The sequence below is a fragment of the Metopolophium dirhodum genome, chromosome 5 (genome assembly GCF_019925205.1).
Source record: "Metopolophium dirhodum isolate CAU chromosome 5, ASM1992520v1, whole genome shotgun sequence".
Taxonomy (NCBI): domain Eukaryota; kingdom Metazoa; phylum Arthropoda; class Insecta; order Hemiptera; family Aphididae; genus Metopolophium; species Metopolophium dirhodum.
In genome coordinates, this window is record NC_083564.1 from 3128764 (window position 1) to 3147333 (window position 18570).

At 31.2% G+C, this 18570-nt stretch overlaps 1 protein-coding gene across 1 annotated transcript in view; it reads left to right on the forward strand.

Annotated features, from left to right (window-relative positions):
- The window catches only part of LOC132944730 (uncharacterized), a 163646-nt gene that overhangs the window by 23288 nt on the left and 121788 nt on the right, over window positions 1-18570 (forward strand). Inside the window, exon 2 of the mRNA XM_061014211.1 lies at window positions 10840-10904. Coding sequence (XP_060870194.1) covers window positions 10840-10904 — 65 coding nt within the window. The remainder of the gene's footprint in view (window positions 1-10839; window positions 10905-18570) is intronic.

The following is an 18570-nucleotide window of genomic DNA, read 5'->3' on the forward strand; positions in this document are numbered from 1 at the left end:
AGTTTATGTTTCGTAAGGACCGTGGTATACATGTCTGGTTGTGCAGGGGATACGCCCAGCACTTTTTGGGATTTCCACCTGCTGGACGAAAAAAGGAAGCTTTCCATCGCTTCAACCGCTATCGAAAACCAATCTTTCGGCGTAGACGTGACAACAAATGTATTAAGTTACTGCAGTAATCATGATTACTGGCTTTATATTATTATAACGTCTGTTGTTCTTGTAAGAAACGATTTTTTCGGCTTATTACCGGTTGTTATCATCAACGTTCGCCAAAACATAAATTCGACAGCAACTTTTCAAGAAACCCGACAACAGGTAGGCGTATATAGTTTGTACGATGGGTCAACTGTGCTGCCCGACGGGGTACAAAATGTCTTAGAATAATTATATTATCATACGCGTTTCGTAATCGTATGAAATTAATGTTTTAATTAATCGCAAAACACGTCGAATGAAAAGACTCGCGCCCGCTTTAGTTATTATCGCACGAATGAAAGTGAATTAATTTTCACACGCATTATTATAATATTATAGTCGGCTGATTTATAATTATTGTTATAATCATTCCGTATAAAAGAATAATATTATAATATACGACGCGGTAAAACACATTCGGGCGGAAATTCGAAATAATTTCAACGTAATTACACTGTATTGTCTTTATATTATTATTATTATTATGCTATAATGTCGACGCGAGATCGCGAATAATGTGCATTTTCGCAATAGCAACATACCGAACGTGGGCCCTGCCGTTTCGACTCGGGGGAATACATACTATACCGATGTACAAATACACTGAACGCCGCAGTGGCGTAACCAGGATTTCGCCGAGGGTTAAATATTTTGTTGTAAATGCGACGCTCGACTAGGACCCCGCTCGTAAGTGGCAACGCTGAAGTGCCGTGGATATTTTTTTCGTTTCGGTGACCGTGTACCTAAATATTATTTTTATTCGAGCTGGAGACGATCGTCCGAGTTATCGCGGCAACTCTCAGAGATGGTTATCAATAAAGTGCCTGCGTAACAATGTAATAATATGTTATATTATTATAATATTGTAAAATATTTTGATATTTATCAACTTCGTTAAAAAAATAAAATACGAATCGCAGGGAAACACTTCGATATTGAAGTATGAATCGAATGACGTCAAGTAATGTCATTAATTCGTATGGATATAATGTCTATTCGACCAAAAATCTGTACAACTATTATAATGGCAGTATATTGTGAATTAGTTTTACTTAACTTATTGTTCATCAATGAATAATAGGACCATATTAGGTGCTATGTATAAAACACATTTTATATCTCTACAAAGTATAAAAAATCTAATCTAACAATAGTGTTATTAAATAGGGGAATCGTAATAGTTCCTACACGTGAGTAGCAGGTCAAAAATTACATACGTTAATTATTTCAGCATATGAGATGTACAAATTCCTACACGAATATGAAAATGAGATATATAAGTTTATACGCGGATGAAAAAAAAAATCTATATATATATATATAAATGGAACGTGAAAAATGTATGTTAACTCATCAATCGAGAACGGCTGGTCCTATTTGGCTCAATTTTTTTTTAAGATGATCGTATTGCAAGGAGAAAGTTTTTACGAATGAACATTTTGGAAAAACCACTGGAAAAATAGGAAATCTGGATGTAAAAATACAATAGTCCAAAAAAAAAAATCAACTAAATAATAAAATAAAAATTTAGTTAATTATTGCAGATTAAAATAATAATAATGATGTATTATATATTGGTTGCTATTGGTTAATCGGACATGTTTGTTGATTTGTATTATTATTTCTTGTCCTATATATATATTATTATATAAAAAGAATGTTTGTGTGTAGATTAGACCTCTGGGAAGAAGATAGGCTAATTTAAAAAGGGTTAAATTTGGTTTTTTTTATTCATTGGATCTTAGTGCGGTTAGATTAAGTTAGAATTTCGTATTAATTGATTATAATATAATCCACCGTAGGTGAAATTCAGTAAAAACGACAAATCTGATATAACTATAACTACTTTAGAGTTCAATCACACACTTACGTACGAACTGCATGGGGTCCGCAATCTACCACAGGAAAATTGCTTACCTGATAATATACTGCTGCGAATCAGAATTTTTATTCCGGGTGACGGATAAGTTAAGATACATCTTGATTCTTGGACACTATAGGTACACCGAATATTAAATAACGAGTTGAACAAAGTTTGAGTCATATAGAATTTGGTACATTTAACGGTGCACGAAGTGCACGAGATCAGCTAATTAATTAATAAATATCTTTATGGTTACATTATTAAAAAATATTGAGAATTTTTCTGAATACCACCAAGATCAAATATGCGACCATAACTATGTAGTGGTATAATTATTGGTATAGTTTTCCACTTATTTGTGATTATGTTAAACAAAAGAATGAGACGGTGTTAAGGATTTTTTTTTTCGGCACATTTCTTCGACTCTTTCAGCCAGCTTATCTCGATCATAGTCTTGCTGCCGTTGCAATTCGCGATTGAATGCATCACGTGTGGGCTTCCAACATGAGTAGCTGAGAGAATGGGCAAACGACCAATGTTGGCCGCGTCTCCTTCAGTAGCGATGGCGTCACGCAAGTGAATGTACTCGTCTGATTGTATCTTCAACTAATTGAAACGAATGAGATTGAGACGCTCCATTAATATTCAAATTAAAAAAAAAAATAATAATAAATAAATATTATTCTCAACTCTATAACCCATAGAAACAATTAATAAACAAAAATTTCTATAGTAAATCTCAACAAATTTCTATAGTAAATCTCAAAATTCCTGATTGAGCGCCTACGGAGGGTGATCAATTCCCTTTTTAAATTAGTCTATGACACTCGCAAAAAAGTAGTTTTCTATTTGTAAAAGAATTTTCGAAATCGGTTCAGTAATTCCAGAGATTACCCTAAACAACAGTAACTAACAACTTCTCTTTATATAATAGTACTAGCTGATCCCGCTGCACTTCGTTGCCCGTTAAATGCACCAATTCTATATGACTCAAACTTTGTTCAATTCATTATTTAATATTTGGTGTATGGTGTATGGTGTTCAAAATTTATCTTAACTTTTCTGTTGCCCGGAAAAAAAATTCTGATTCGCAGCAGTATATTATCAGGTAGGCAATCTACCTGCGGTAGTCGCGGACCCCGTGCTGTTTGTACGTAAGTGTATGATTTAACTCTAAAGTATCAAAATTGTACCAAGTTTGTAATTTTTACTGAATTCCACCTACGGAGGATTAATATAATCAATTAATACAAAAGCCTAACGCAAACGTACTAAAATCCGACGAATAAAAAAAAACAAATTTAACACTTTTTAAATTGGCCCATCTTCTTCCCATAGGTCTAATATACACACAAACATTCATTTTTATCTATATCTATATCTATACTAATATATAAAATGATAGCATTTGTTTGTATGTTCGAAAATTCTTTCACCAATACAAAGCCACGTTCTTTGTGAGTGTCATAGGCTAATTTAAAAAGGGAAGTGATCACCCCCGGTAGGTGCTCAAACAGGAATTTTGAAAAAGTGCGAACTTCAGAGAAACCATCCATATATCAATCTTAATATGTCCTGGAATTTTTATCGAAACCGGTTCTGTGGATCTTGAGTTATAAAATTTATTTAAAATGTACACTTATTTTTATATATATAGATAGATTAATATTAAAAAAAATGAAAAAATGAAAAAAAAATATACAGTTTATTAACCATAATTTTTTCAACTATTGAATTATAAAATATATGAAAAAGAAATGAATTATATACTTACCTAACTATTATGGTATTTATATATATATATATATTTGTTTTTAATATATTATATAATAATATATTTTTCTGCCACGAACATACCCATATTTTCTTTTTACCTGCTAGGTTTCGTGTATTTTCTCATTACAAATATATTAGGTTTTCATTCTGAAGGTTAGGTGAGGGTAAGTCTGAAAAATTAACATTTTCTCATATATTTCGAACTCTGAGTAATTGAAATAAATTGAATCGATAATAGCTACAGTCCATAATGTACCTCTTTGAAAAAAAACGAATAATTACAAAATAAAACGTTTTAATTATAGCGTCCGGTTGTAAAAGAAAACTAATGAATTCCATTAAAATTGGTTTCTCGTTTTTTTTTTTTTTTTTTAGTATACCTACTCGAGTTCTAAGCAGCTAAAATTATACTCTTAGTATACATTCAAGGGGACTGAAGAAACTAATATGTTTCATGTGTACGGCCAATACGTGGAAGAAAAATAAATTTAATTTCAATAGCTCGATTTTCCAAATTAGTTTTTATTTGTGTGCTTCTTTTGTTTTGTAGGTCTTTTTCTCGAAAATAGGTTCAAAGTTTTTCATTCCACAATGATTCAAAATATAAGTCGATTAAAGTGCATAATTCTGAGTAAATAAGTTGACTTCTTATGCATTTATAAACTATTTTATATTAAATTAAAATATAATCAAAAACCTATATTTCGGAGCAACAAATAAAATCAAGGCTAAGAAAATTAAGTTATCTAAAAACATGTTTTCAAAATTAACATTGGGCAATCAAAACACTGTCGGTAGTTTATTGCAGAGCTTGAAATCAGAATGAAAAATTTTGCATTTTGTTTAATAATTTTGACCATCATTTGCCTTTTTTTAAATCGATTTATAGATTATAAAAAATTAAAACAACTATTATTGTGATATCAATTATCGATTTAAATTTTTTTGAATTTCTATATAGACGATATTTAACGATTTTTATCGATATTGAAAATCGATTTCAATCACAGGTTTATTGTCATAAATTTTTCATCCTGATCATAGTTTGCTGTGCTGGTGTGAAAATATTTTTGATTGTGTTCTTTGGAATGATGTCCATGCACGACTACGTGCTCAGGTGGTGGCAGGTTTGAGACACTCTCACTAGTCTCACTAATCACCGATAACTGTTCACATTATCGCAAACACGTTAAAGCAAATCGCGCTTATCGAATACCCCTTGGAAAAATAGCACTACCGACGCCCTTAATTAGGTAAAGCCGAATACACAATCGATTATAATCGATAGATTTTTTAGGTAAACTTCATGGGGGAGGAAAAATCTTATAATTGGTAAAAATATTTAAAATCTGCTTATACTGTCAGCAATATTATAGAACATCACATGGACCACGGGTAGGAAGGGCTTATCAACCCCCTCCGCCCATATAAGGAAAATTCTATTGTTTGTGTCTAATAAGAAATAATATAATATTTCAAGAAACTATAATATTGTTATATTATTATAAACTAAAACGATATCTGTTATATGTAAGAAATAAATTAATATATCCGCATTATCGACGAGGAATTTATTATTTAACGTTCATTAAATATTTTAATTCAAAGGAATTTCTTTTTTTTTTCCTCTATCTTACCTAGTTGGTCGACGTTCAATTTTCTTCCAGCCAAATTATATTTTTTCCTCAATAAAGTAACTACCTATATATAATTTCTACCAGCGAGCATTTTTAGCAAAGAAAAGTAGATAAATAATACAAAAACTCGTCTTTGACCAATACGTGACTTTTTTGGATATTTCAGAGCCCTTATGATACGACTTAGTCACACTCCCCGTCTTTTAGATATCAAATTGCCAAAGAATAGTTCCTTTGTGTGGCTCTTATATCACTCTTTCTTTCGTGAAATGAAAACTCGCTGAATGATACTTGCATGGAAAATACTAGGAGATCTCTTAAGTACCAAAGAACATTTATGCATCGTTCAGTTCAAATCCAAATATTTCAAACAAACTGCTTATTATTCTTGAGAAGGATAAACTTCACAAAATTATATTCCATAACATAATATAATTGTCAGTGAATCAACAATAGTGTGCAATTAATTTTACAAGCGTTTTATGCAAATGTAATTTGTAAAAATACTTGTATAAATTGCAACCAAAAATGTAATATTTGATAAATGAATAAAGGCCGTAAATTTATATATTTTATGTAAAATAAAATGTTCGGGACAGCTCAAAGTACGTTTGAAAATAATTTTGATAATATTGTTACAAAATTTAACAAAATATCAAGTATCTAAATAAACTGTGTACCAAACTATAATTAAATGTGGTTTCCTCGTTATGTTGAACATAAATATTCCAACTGGAAAATTTTCAAAAGTGCATCAACTCACTGTAATTTATTCATCAGCGGGTTGATACAATTCAAATTGCTAAGCTATTTAAAATTGTGTAATTACAAAACCCTGTACAATTTAAATCATATCGCGAATTATTATTAACGGTATTTCTAATGTGCTTTTTACTATTAGAGTGACATTAGTGTTGGGCCGTCTTAGAGATAATATTAAAATTCTATTTTCACTCTGATACTGTTATGGGGCTATGCATAGACGATTCACTTACGCCCATATCCCATATCTGTCTGTTGTGTGTGTATCGTTAAATTCATTGTTCTAGGGATACTAACGCCACATGGCTAGGATTTCTGGACAATAAGCACGCGAAATATTAAACTATTGTTCGCTCGTTTCGACTTGGGCAAAATAACAATGCTATATTACCAGTCTTACGAGCGCGGTATAAACCACGAATTAAAAATATAATATTGTTTGTAGTTCGCGATATATGGCTACACTGTGATGACACGAAATTCCCGCTCAAGTACAGACTACATATTCGAGGGCGAATCGGCTAGTGACGCTTTTTTCATGCTTCGTAAACTTAGAAAGTAATCAAGATAAGCGATCGAATGCCATGCCGGGTTCGTTACTAAAGTAGACTTAGTTAAAACTTAGCGGAACAAAACGCATTTGTTTATCGTTGATATACCAAAAGTTAATATATCTGGTTGTGTCGGATACAGTCTCTCGATAAGGATAAATGTATTGTTTGATTTTATTATTATTATTATTACTATTTTGTGTATAAATTCTTTTTATTGTTAATTCCACGGTATAAACGGCCAGTGTATATTCAGAAGGGAACGTTTGAATGAGTCCAATACCGTAAAACGAATCGATTTAGTATAATTTTGTTTCAAAAACGCATTGCCACATTATTATTGTGCCGACAAGAGAATCGCCCATGGAGGAGTTATTGCGATTTAAACGAATCCTTACGCTAGTTTAAAACGAAAACCCATCGCACTTGAGTGTAAGTATTAAATTATTCCTATAAGTGCGCATTTTTTTTTCGAAAAACGATTTTCCTTTATTAGTACGAACTAATACCTAAACAAGTTTGGCACGTTAGGTACCAATCTAATGTTATTCTAATTGTTGAAACGAATAGCGGATCTCTGCCGACCTGTCAAAATACGTATATATTGTTAATTATTATATAGGAATACCCAACGTCTACAAATAATTTAAATTTTATATATATCTGCAAGACTAAAAACAAATTTTGATTGACTTTTTTTCATATAGGTACCTTATATTATTATCAGTCGTTCATCCATAGAAGTATTTAAACTCTCAAAACTCTTTAAACCTTAAATTTGGTGTCGAAATATTATTTTTTTTAAATCGACTGCTGGTCATCATAAAATTAAAATATCAAATCACAAATTCCACAGAATAAATTATTCCACTAAATTTCATATATATCAAGGAGGATTAGCCAATGCTTCTAGTTATATGTAACCAGCGTCCAGCACCCATCTACTTTTATGTTTATGTGAAATTTGACAAGCTCAAGTTATCATATGACTCAGTAAAACCCTCCTACGAATTTTGTTATCAATTTCAAGCCAACAGACAACTCGAAGAAAAATCGGAGGAAAATCGAAAACCACTCATAAAAAAATCGTACTTTCATAGAACAAATTGACTACTTTAAAAATGTATCTACTAATAAATAGAACAGTACTAAAGCCAATATGGATGTATGGGATTCGACCTAGGGATCAGCTAAGAAATACAATTTGTACGAAATTCAAGTGTTCAAAAATATCACACTTCGCAAGATTACAAATGCTTCCGCCCTTTGCATCTAATGTGACTCTCAATACAGACCTTTGTATTAAAACAATTGAGAGAGAAGGAGCAAATATTTTATAAAGATTTCTTTACAAGATTAGAAAACTACTAAAATCCATTGATGAACAAAGGCTTACATATTCTTTCACTTCTTTGAAACTCTCGTCGTAGAAAATTGTGTCATGATCTTCTAACTTAATCCTCTAACATATCAATCCCAAGGCAATTGTCACTATTTGGTGTTTTCTTAATCACGCAACCCTAATAATGTTTTTGTTCTTTACCTCACATATACTTATTTTGCTTGTTTTATTGATTGTATAGCTAAAAATATATTCATTTTATTGTTCATGTCTAGAAAATGTTACCTAATATAAATATTCGGTTAAAACTTAAAGTCCCTACGGTTATTTGCTCTGTGCATTTTTTTCAGCAACCGTCATAATATTATTTGATTTGTTGCCATAGAATGTAATAATGTTAAATATTGAAAAAAGCTTCTAAATACATCGGAAATATAGTTCAACTTCTTACGAACGATATACAAATAAAATAAAATTTCGACAAACACACAATTAACAGTCGATGTATTATATGCTATAATAATATAGAATCTATAAAAATAAATTCGATTGTCCAGTGTATTCTTACACATGTGTCAAAAACAGTGACTGAAAGCGATAAAGTGCAATGTTTCTGGTGGGCGTCTATAGATATATATGTGTTGGATGTTCGTCATTGATACTATGAATATATATGTCACAGCCACTTCGTGAAATCGATATTTTCACGAAAATGGTCATTCGTTATGATATTATTATTTTCTTTAGCACACAAAGTTATTATCATTCTTATTATTATTATTAGTTATTTAATTTATATACGACTAGTATTTATTTATTTGCGGCATAGTACATTTTAATACAGTACAAAATGTTATACATAATTCAATGAAGCAGTATTTATCTATTTGAATTTCAGTTAATTTACATATTGACATATTGTAATATTATTACATTTACATAGGTACAAACGATTTAAATACATATCATTTAAAAATGACAAGAAGCGTATTTTATGTACAGATACAGTAATTTGTTTGGATTTCTATTTACAAAACCGTGCGCTAAGACAGTGGTTGTAGTATTTCATGCCAGGTACCTTACAGTTAGGCTCATAATTTGACTTTACAAGCACTTTAACATTAACATCTTCCCTTATCTTCTGTTACTACATTACAGTTTGGATGGTCTCACGCAAATAATTGTTGATTATTAAATAATTCAATAATATCTCCAGATTAATTTGTCCATCTGAAATGTGTAAATATTTTTATATTGGTACAATTTCGAGTTCAAATATGTAATTGTTGTATAGATTTACGTTAAACAGTTCAAGTTGTATCGTAAGGTTAGGGGTTTCTAAGTTTTTGGCGTGAGAGAGCATTTTAATCTAAACGATGTGTTCGTTTTCATAGTACCTAGGTATACTTTAAAATGTAACAGCAGTTATCACAACTTATCTTCTTGATTGAAATGTATTGAACAAATAAATGTATACTTAAATAAACATTTTTCCTTATTTTGTGTTTTTTTTTCCTTGTTTATTTTTTTTTTTTTAATATGATTCAATATAAATATCCATAAATAATACTGTGCACGACGTTAAATTACATAAAAAAAAATACGATTAAAATTTGTAAAAAAAATTGTATGAGTACGGTATTAAATATTACATAATTAAATATTGATACTATAATTTTGTGTATTCAACGTTTTATTCGTGGTCAACATTCACTTTGTGCATAAAACTACACGACGTTAAAATTGGAGTGGGTCGTTTGGTGAACTATGTTTGTATTCAACGAAGTGTGAAATTATGTTTCCATTTCATGTAAAGATCGATTTGCCGAAGTGGTTACGACATATTATATAATATCATACACGGGTGCGTGGCTGATGGGCGCTTACGGAAAAGAATCCCCCTTATAGGAGGGATTACGCTTTCCTCTTACGTACGGAAATAATATATTATAATGTTATAAAAAGCGATGCCGGAAATATCAATATTTTACGTTTGCGCGTAAATTACAAAAACGCGTCTTCGTCGTCGTCGTTGTCGGTGTCGCTGCGGTGAAGAATGCGGCTGGATAATCGTCGTGAAAATCGAACGTATTGTCATTTGGAAATGACGTAATAATAATAATAATAATAATAATAATAAAAAGTAATATCGACTGCCGAAAATAAAAAAAAAAAAAATGTTCGTCGATATAAATTCCTACTCCACGTCCGGGGCCGACGTCATCATTATAATATTATTATCAATATTATCATCATCGGAACGGACGAATATAATATTATAATATGTTTAATGGGCTTTCCATATCGGGACGACGCCGCCGACGGTGGTATTTTTGAAATTTCGGACACGGCGACGAAGGCGGCGGGGGAAATAAAGGCGTGGGCGGGGGGAGGGGGGGAAATAGTTCTCGATAACCGAGAGGGGAAATGTGGCAAAAAAAAAAAAAAAAATAAAAAATACGCCTCGCATTTGATAAAAAGGCGAATAAAAATTCAAATTCCATGCAAATTAACTTTATTCTCGCGGAGCAGCCGTATATTATAGTAGTTCGCACGCCACGACGTCGACGTTGCGGTTCCTTTTTTTTTCTCCATATATACGCGTATTACATTATTATTATTATTATTATTATTACATAGTCGCTCAGCCGTCGGGTCTCCAGTACGAGTGTGCGAATTTAATTTCCTTTCCGTTTTTTTTTTTTACAGCGTGCCCGAACCGGAAGAGAAAAAATACTTCTACAACCATGAGAGGGACAAACCAAAACACGACGGTATGTATATATATATGCGATTAGAACCCTTTATTATGATTAGTATATTATGGTAGGTGAATTATAATAATATATACCGTCATTATTACGGTCGTTTGTTTGGCGACGAGTTACGCCCCCCCCCCCCTCCCACCAGTTGTCTGAGCGTTGTTTTTCAGCACAAGCTATAACACACGTTACATGATAATATAATATGAGTAACGTAATAATAATATAATAATATCATCTATAGGTAAGTACTACACGAGGACGATATTGTGAAATTTTAAAACCAAATTAGATTCGAAGCTCGAGGAAAACCGTCCGCTAGACGACAGCACTGATGATTTTGCGGGGGCACTGCCATTTAAATAGTCTATTTCAGAACTAGAGTGAAATAAATCTTTCTTACCAACTGTAATATGCCACCTACGCTACGCCCGAGGGTGGGTGCGGTCGGTGGGTAATCGGGCCGGTCCGGTTCTCTGTGCAGGAATTTACTCGGTACGCATGTGGCAAATTTTTCAAACGCTTTATGCGCCAGCTGGCTGACATGGGAATGAAAACTACCGACCTTATAAAATCTGAATAGGAGGGATTCGCTTTTGCTGCAAATTTCCCGAACGAGACGATTATGGGTTTTAAATGTGGAAAAAAACATTAAAAATACAGTAGAGTTGATGTAGAGAGTTTTCGCACAAGTTAAAAATAAGGTTTCAATCGGATAACGTTATATTTTACCGAAACGAGCCTTTGCAGAGCTCCGAATATCGGTACGGTTATTTGATAATCGCAATCGGTTATTTTAAACCTCTAACTGCACCTGGTTAATACCGGTCATTACCTTATCAAAATATTAAATATCTATTTAGGCGGGTTTTCACGTATGCCGTGTACACGAACATATTTTGTCAGCTATGTCCAACAACACGGTATCGTCGTTATAATCGTGTGGTAACCTGACCTAACCAACCAACCACAGGAAGTGATTTGCGTGAACGTGTATAGTGGAAATCCCGCTTCATAATGATAATAATATAACCATAATGTAACATAAACCAGTTTAAAGGTCTATATGGTTACATATTATTACAATGTGAAAAAATAGTTTATCGGAATATGAGATAACGCGAAATCTAAATTTGATGTTACAACGTTATTATATCACCGTATATTTTAACCGAACGTCATTTTTATCGGTGTGTTTAACCACTTTAACCAGCGTTAGCAAAAACTCTATATTATTATGATAAAATTCGAGTAAATCCGTCGTAACTAACCATCACAGAATATTGTTCTGTGTTAATATTACTGGTACACGTTTGGGAATCGGGGATGCGGTCGAACGATGATGGGTGTTATGTAAAAAGCAAAATACGCGAGATTGGGAGAATCAAAACAATGCTCGGTCGAGGATTTCGTACATTTTTCGATACGTCTCAACAAAAGTTGACGAAAACCACGCGTCGATCGTTTGCTTAATAGTAAAGGATTTTTTTTTTTTTTTTAATACAAAAAATAAATACATCCACGGCGAAATTATCTCTGAACAGTTTTGTTGAACAGGTACAACCAACTCAATTATTGATAGAGTATGCGACAAAAGTGGGACGTCACGAAAACATATTTTCCTCGCCTAAATATTGTACAGAAAGAACAGACAAGTGTAATATTAGCACGTTAAATGCGTTCAATATTAAATTTGTTATCTCCGTATTTTTCGCTCGTGAACCGTTTTAAAAACCACCAGTTTTGCGTCAATCGTTGGCATGAATGGCATGTAATAATAAGAAGCGATGAATATTAAGTAAAATCAGATTTTAATTCTACGCGTGAAGTACCTACACTACTTTTTTCAATTTAATTTTTCGTGTTTCTTAAATAACGAATTACATTATTAAACTTTCAAATCACTTTTTTTGGAAATTAGTGAGCGAAGTTAAAAAAAAAAAAACATCTCGAATATGTTTTGATTATACATTTTAACACTTGTTTGCTATGATATATCGGTAGTTTTCAATACCTATGCGGCAATGCTCAATACTAAGACGACAAATACCATCGGTACCCTGGAATATCCTCTTGTAATTTGAAATTGGAAAATATATGTTTTTAGATCAAAAGTTACTGCACACATTCAGTTGACGGCATATTATAATATTATAGAGTTATAATTACATTTTTCAGTTGTTTCCACTGTACACCTTGTATAAGTGCCGTGGGTTAATGAATATTTTCTACGCTGCACTCGTAAACCTAAGTGTATAATATTATAATACGTATTATATATATTTACGGTTTTGTGCTTTTTCCAAAAACCCTTCACGGCGACGACACGGCATAAATTATATCATATCGCGTATAATTTAACGGACGACGCGCGGGCGGTAAATAAAAAATATGTGTCGCCATATTTATATTATAACACCGCGTCGTACCTATAACTATAACTACCTTGTCTACCCACCTACCCACCAATACCCGCCAACCGCCCTGGTGTGTCACTGCATATAATTACTTAAAACTCGAAATACGCGGAATTCGTATCGCGCGGTGGTTGTTATTCATTAATACCGGTTATCTCGAACACTTGAGTGAGAAAATATTTAAAAATGATATACCATAAAAAAAAATTCATCAAATTCGTCTTCTACCTAGGTACTGCTCTCGAGAGGATCGATCTGATGTGCGTTATAAAAATGGCGAGATACGTTTATTGGATCTTTTTTTTTTTTAATTTTCGGTTTCTGCACGTCTTGCGGTTGCAAAGACATAATAATATTACAACGAATAATATTGTCATTCTCGTCGAATCACGCTTTGTCGTAACGAAACGCGCAAAATATTATTTAAATCCAATAACAATTATTTATTTTTTATATTATATTATTTGATAAAGTCTGCAACTAATGGTTTTTAGCCTATATATTACTAACTTAACAGGTAAAAATAAATATTAATATATTAAAATATGTATAAAAATGCCCAGTTGATCAATATAATATTATTATATGTTCAACTATCATTAGTAAGCATCATATTGCATAATATCTATCGCACTGTTTCTGGTTCTTTACTGATGAAGTAAGGATGAGTTAGGTGGCCTATTCTTGCCCGAGTAATGATTACATTCTATTTAATAAACATTACTTCCGATACTTCTTTTTTTTAAACTTTTCAAATTTTAAATTTCTAAGTTTTTCGAAGAGAAGTAAATTTAAAGAGGTTTGTAATAGATAATAGTATACACTCGATGCCTACAGCATCATTTTTAAATATCCAACGTTGTCATTAACATCTGTTCGCTCTCGTCAGTATAATACACGTCATCATAATAATAATATGCATAAAATATTATCAGAACTAATAATTAATTGTATACGCGAACAGACGTATTATTTTGAAAACAACTAAATGGTGATGTCAATATAGCGGTATGACCCTGGCTAAATAATGCACTTGTAAATGTTAGTACTTGGGTCGCCCATTTATGTACGATGATAATTATATCACTGTAGTACAGTAGAATATTATATTAGGCGTTGTTTATAGGTTTATGATATTTTTAGTTTTGTGTATATTTGTACGAATTAATGGACATATTTTTTATCCTATACGTCTTCGTCTACAAAAATAAATGCATGAACTTCTACAATAATTCATAAAGCTGCCGTCACGGGAAAAAAACATGAGGTTTTGCTGTCGAATTTAAGCTCATGAGATTTTTGGTGATATAATATTTTTTGTATGACGAAATCTGGTGTATTCCACAGAACTTTATGTACGTTACGACAGTATTATAGTGTGTTGTTCATACATGTCTTTCAACAGTTGCCCTCTCGAGGTGGCGATGAGGGTGTCGTACCCCCCCCCCCCCCCCCCCCCCCCGTCACTTTGGCTTATTTTTATCATATAAAACATCTTACGATAAAGTAATGAATGTATATTTATCGCTATCTAAACGTGGTCTGAGAATATTATAGTGAACAATGTCGTATTCCCCTCCACCCCCACCCCATTTTATAAAAGCTAAGCGCGCCACTGGTTTTCGGTATGGCAACGTTGCATTAAAATACACGTGACATTGCGTACCTATGTATAAAAAAATAATATGGTTATTAACACCGTTCCGAAAATTTGCGGAATCGTGTTTCGGCCGCTTATAATATATTTTTAATCTACTTTGCACACCTTTATTTGGCCGTTGTGCGTACAGGTACAATGTCGCGTCAACAACATAGTCGTTTTATATTTTGAAAATTGAAATCGGGCATTGTGCGCCAATGACCGATTTTCTACTTTGGTCTTGACAATTTATAATGTTATACAGGTGTTAGGTACATAATAATATAGTATTATTATAACGATATCCGTTTTCTCTGGCTTTGACGCAGCAATCAATTAGCGAAAAACGACTGCGATTGCGTAGGTACCCATGTAAACCGCGCTCCGTTTTATATGTATTTTTTTTTTAATTAAACTATTTTAATCTACGAAAACAATTCAACTGCAGCTCTCGAAATTTGTCAAATGCAATACGAGAGTAGAAAACTTGTGTTAACGTCCAAAACGATTTATCGGATATCTAATGATAAAATGTAGAACGTTCATAATAATAATAATAATAATTATTATTATTATAAACAAAACGAAATCCAGTCAAGCAAAAAACGCCAGTTTTTGGCGGCCATCTTATATATTGTTGTTTCAATTAAATATTGTAATATGCGGTCGTACTTTAATTTATGCATTTCAAAAACATGTATCTAAACAAACATTATTACATTGTTGGAAAACTCTGTAGAATCAACAACATCGTATATAAAAAGTTATTGGCGGGTACTAGCCACTAGGCAACTTTTATAATTAAATAAACCGATGATGTTATTTTTAATTATTCTTTTAGTTTAAAATATTAATTTTTACTTGGCTCATAGCCCTAGTCAATTAAATATAATAATTTACCATCATTATAATACGTTCGTCCATACAATCGTTATTTATTATTGTAAGATATTATATTTTTAATTCTATTATGCAAATTTGTGTAATATAAATATTAAATGTTAGCGTTATTGTTGTCCGCTGTAAAAGTTGAATATTTAAACAAGATGTTTATTTTTTTTATAATAATAAGAGTGACTTCAACAAAATTACTGTCGTTTATTATACGGAATACTACGTTATGGTTTTTAATTATGTACCTGGCTAAATTTTTTTTCCGATGAGTATAAATGAAACAGAAAACACAAAACTGATTTAAAATGATATTATCAAACAATAATTATATTATAAACAATAAGATATTAATGAAAGCTATTGTTTAATTCAAATGTGTTTTTAAAAGCATACCTACGTGAATGATTTATATTGAAGACAAATTGACAGAAATTCAAACGCTAGCAATAAACATTATATTAATGATAATGTACATACATAATAGGAACACAAATATCAACCATGACGTTTTTAAATTATAAAAATATATTTTCTAAACCGTTAATACGACAATACTGTGTAACTTAAAAGTTGAAATATTAGGCTAAAACAGTATATTATTATTGTACCATGTTAAATCTTACATGTATGGTTTTAAAGTTATTCTAATCAATTATATGACTAAAGAAATTAAATTCCTATCATCAATCCGGAAGTCCACTACTCTTGGTAGTTTAACTATAAATAATTATTCTCATTTATCACAAGCAGGTAGCAGACATTAATCAGAAAAAAAAAAACAATTATTTAATTTCGAATTGGACTAATATTTATTTAAATCATTTTAATTAAATTGAAGAACGGAGGGAAAATAGTCGTATACGATAGTCATATAGGCGTAAAATCAATGTTTGCGTCTAACAGGCATATAGTTAGCTAGGTATTATTCAAAGAGAGCTTGAAATGCTATTTATTATTCAAACACATAATTCAAAATCACTTATTTTAATTAGTATCTATCGTTCTTGATTATAATGAAACATTTCTAACAAATTAAAGCAATAACATTTTTATTTTTCAGTAAATCGTAAGGTAAATACTTCTTTGAAATGAATGCTTTGTTCGTTTTATGAATACCTATTTGTACAAGTTAAGATTAAAAAAAAAAAAAAACACTGATAATGAATTGAAAATATGTAGTTAATAATTTTTGAAACATTTTGTTATTACGATTTTAAAGAAACTAAATTAAATTTCGAAATAAGTTTTTGTATTAACATCAGTTTATTATACCAAAATACCTACCTTTGGCACCTTTGTAAAAGGTAGAACATGTAGACACCGTAAAATTGTTATTATGTCCTTTGATCATTAGCTGAAACTTTACTAGACTATTATAATAAAATACACCTATACATCATAAATATGATTATAATCTATTCGACACAAATTGCATTGTCCCAAAAATAGCAACTTAGCATAATATATTAAACAACAATTTTACTAAAATAAAATAAATTAACAGACTATCCAGCAAGTCTAAGGTTATACATTTACGATTCAATGCAATTATAAACTAATATAATATAATTATTATAAATCACAAAGGGATCACTCATAGTGTTTGTTTGTATCAAGATGGGGCACCTAACTTTATTTGTATTTTAGGGGGTTATTATATTATTTTATTGTAAAACAAAGATCCTTTATTATGTATAATTATAATTTAGTTTCTAAATTTCCAATCAGTTTAAAAAAATTATTAAACATAATAATTTATGAATTAACTAAATATGCATACATTTTTGCTAAGCATAAAAATTGATGTTTATCTCATCGTGGACCATGGCTATAGTAAAATGGGACATAGGTTATTCATACCACACACAATTGAAGTAGGTACAATATTTATCAGGAATGTGAGAGTTATAGTAATATATTTCATATTATCTAATGTCTTAATGATGATACCTGTTGTTATATTTGCTTATTATACTATAATATACTAGGTATATTCATAAAACAGAATAAATATAAAGCTGAATTTAAAACCTAAAAAAAAAATAATGACATGGGACATGGTTCGTCTTGTCCCGTTGTATTCTTCCTGTTCCATCCTAAATAGTAATATTTTAATTTAACATGTCTATTATTCTTAAAAAAAATAATAAACTCTACCAAAGTCGCATTAGTCGAAACCAAACAATTAACAAAACTAGCCATTACGAATTATATAGGAGTAATAATTAAGAATAAACAATTATTTAATTTATTATTCATTATTTGATGATTACCAAATATTACATCGAATATTTCCGTTAAATTCAACACATCCGTGCCACTGAACTAATTACATGGAATACGTATTGTATATTATCATATAATATGTAAAATGAGACCATACGGGAGCCGCCAAATGCATTCCGATTTGATTTTTAACATCAATATTATGATAATGATAACAATTTTCATAGATAACAAAACATTTTACCATGTTTTCCGTTGACTCGGAGTGCACATGGCGACTTCCCTTGAGGTTCATATTTTGAACAATGCACGCGTTCCATGTATTTAGTTCAGTGGCACGGATGTGTTGAATTTAACGGAAATATTCGATGTAATATTTCCGTGCACCGTATCACTTGAATAATTATTTGTTGATATCAAACGACATTATCATAGTGTGACCGCAACATACTACATTTTTCGTTTAAATATTTTTTTCCTAAGACTCAATAGTTTCCGTGAT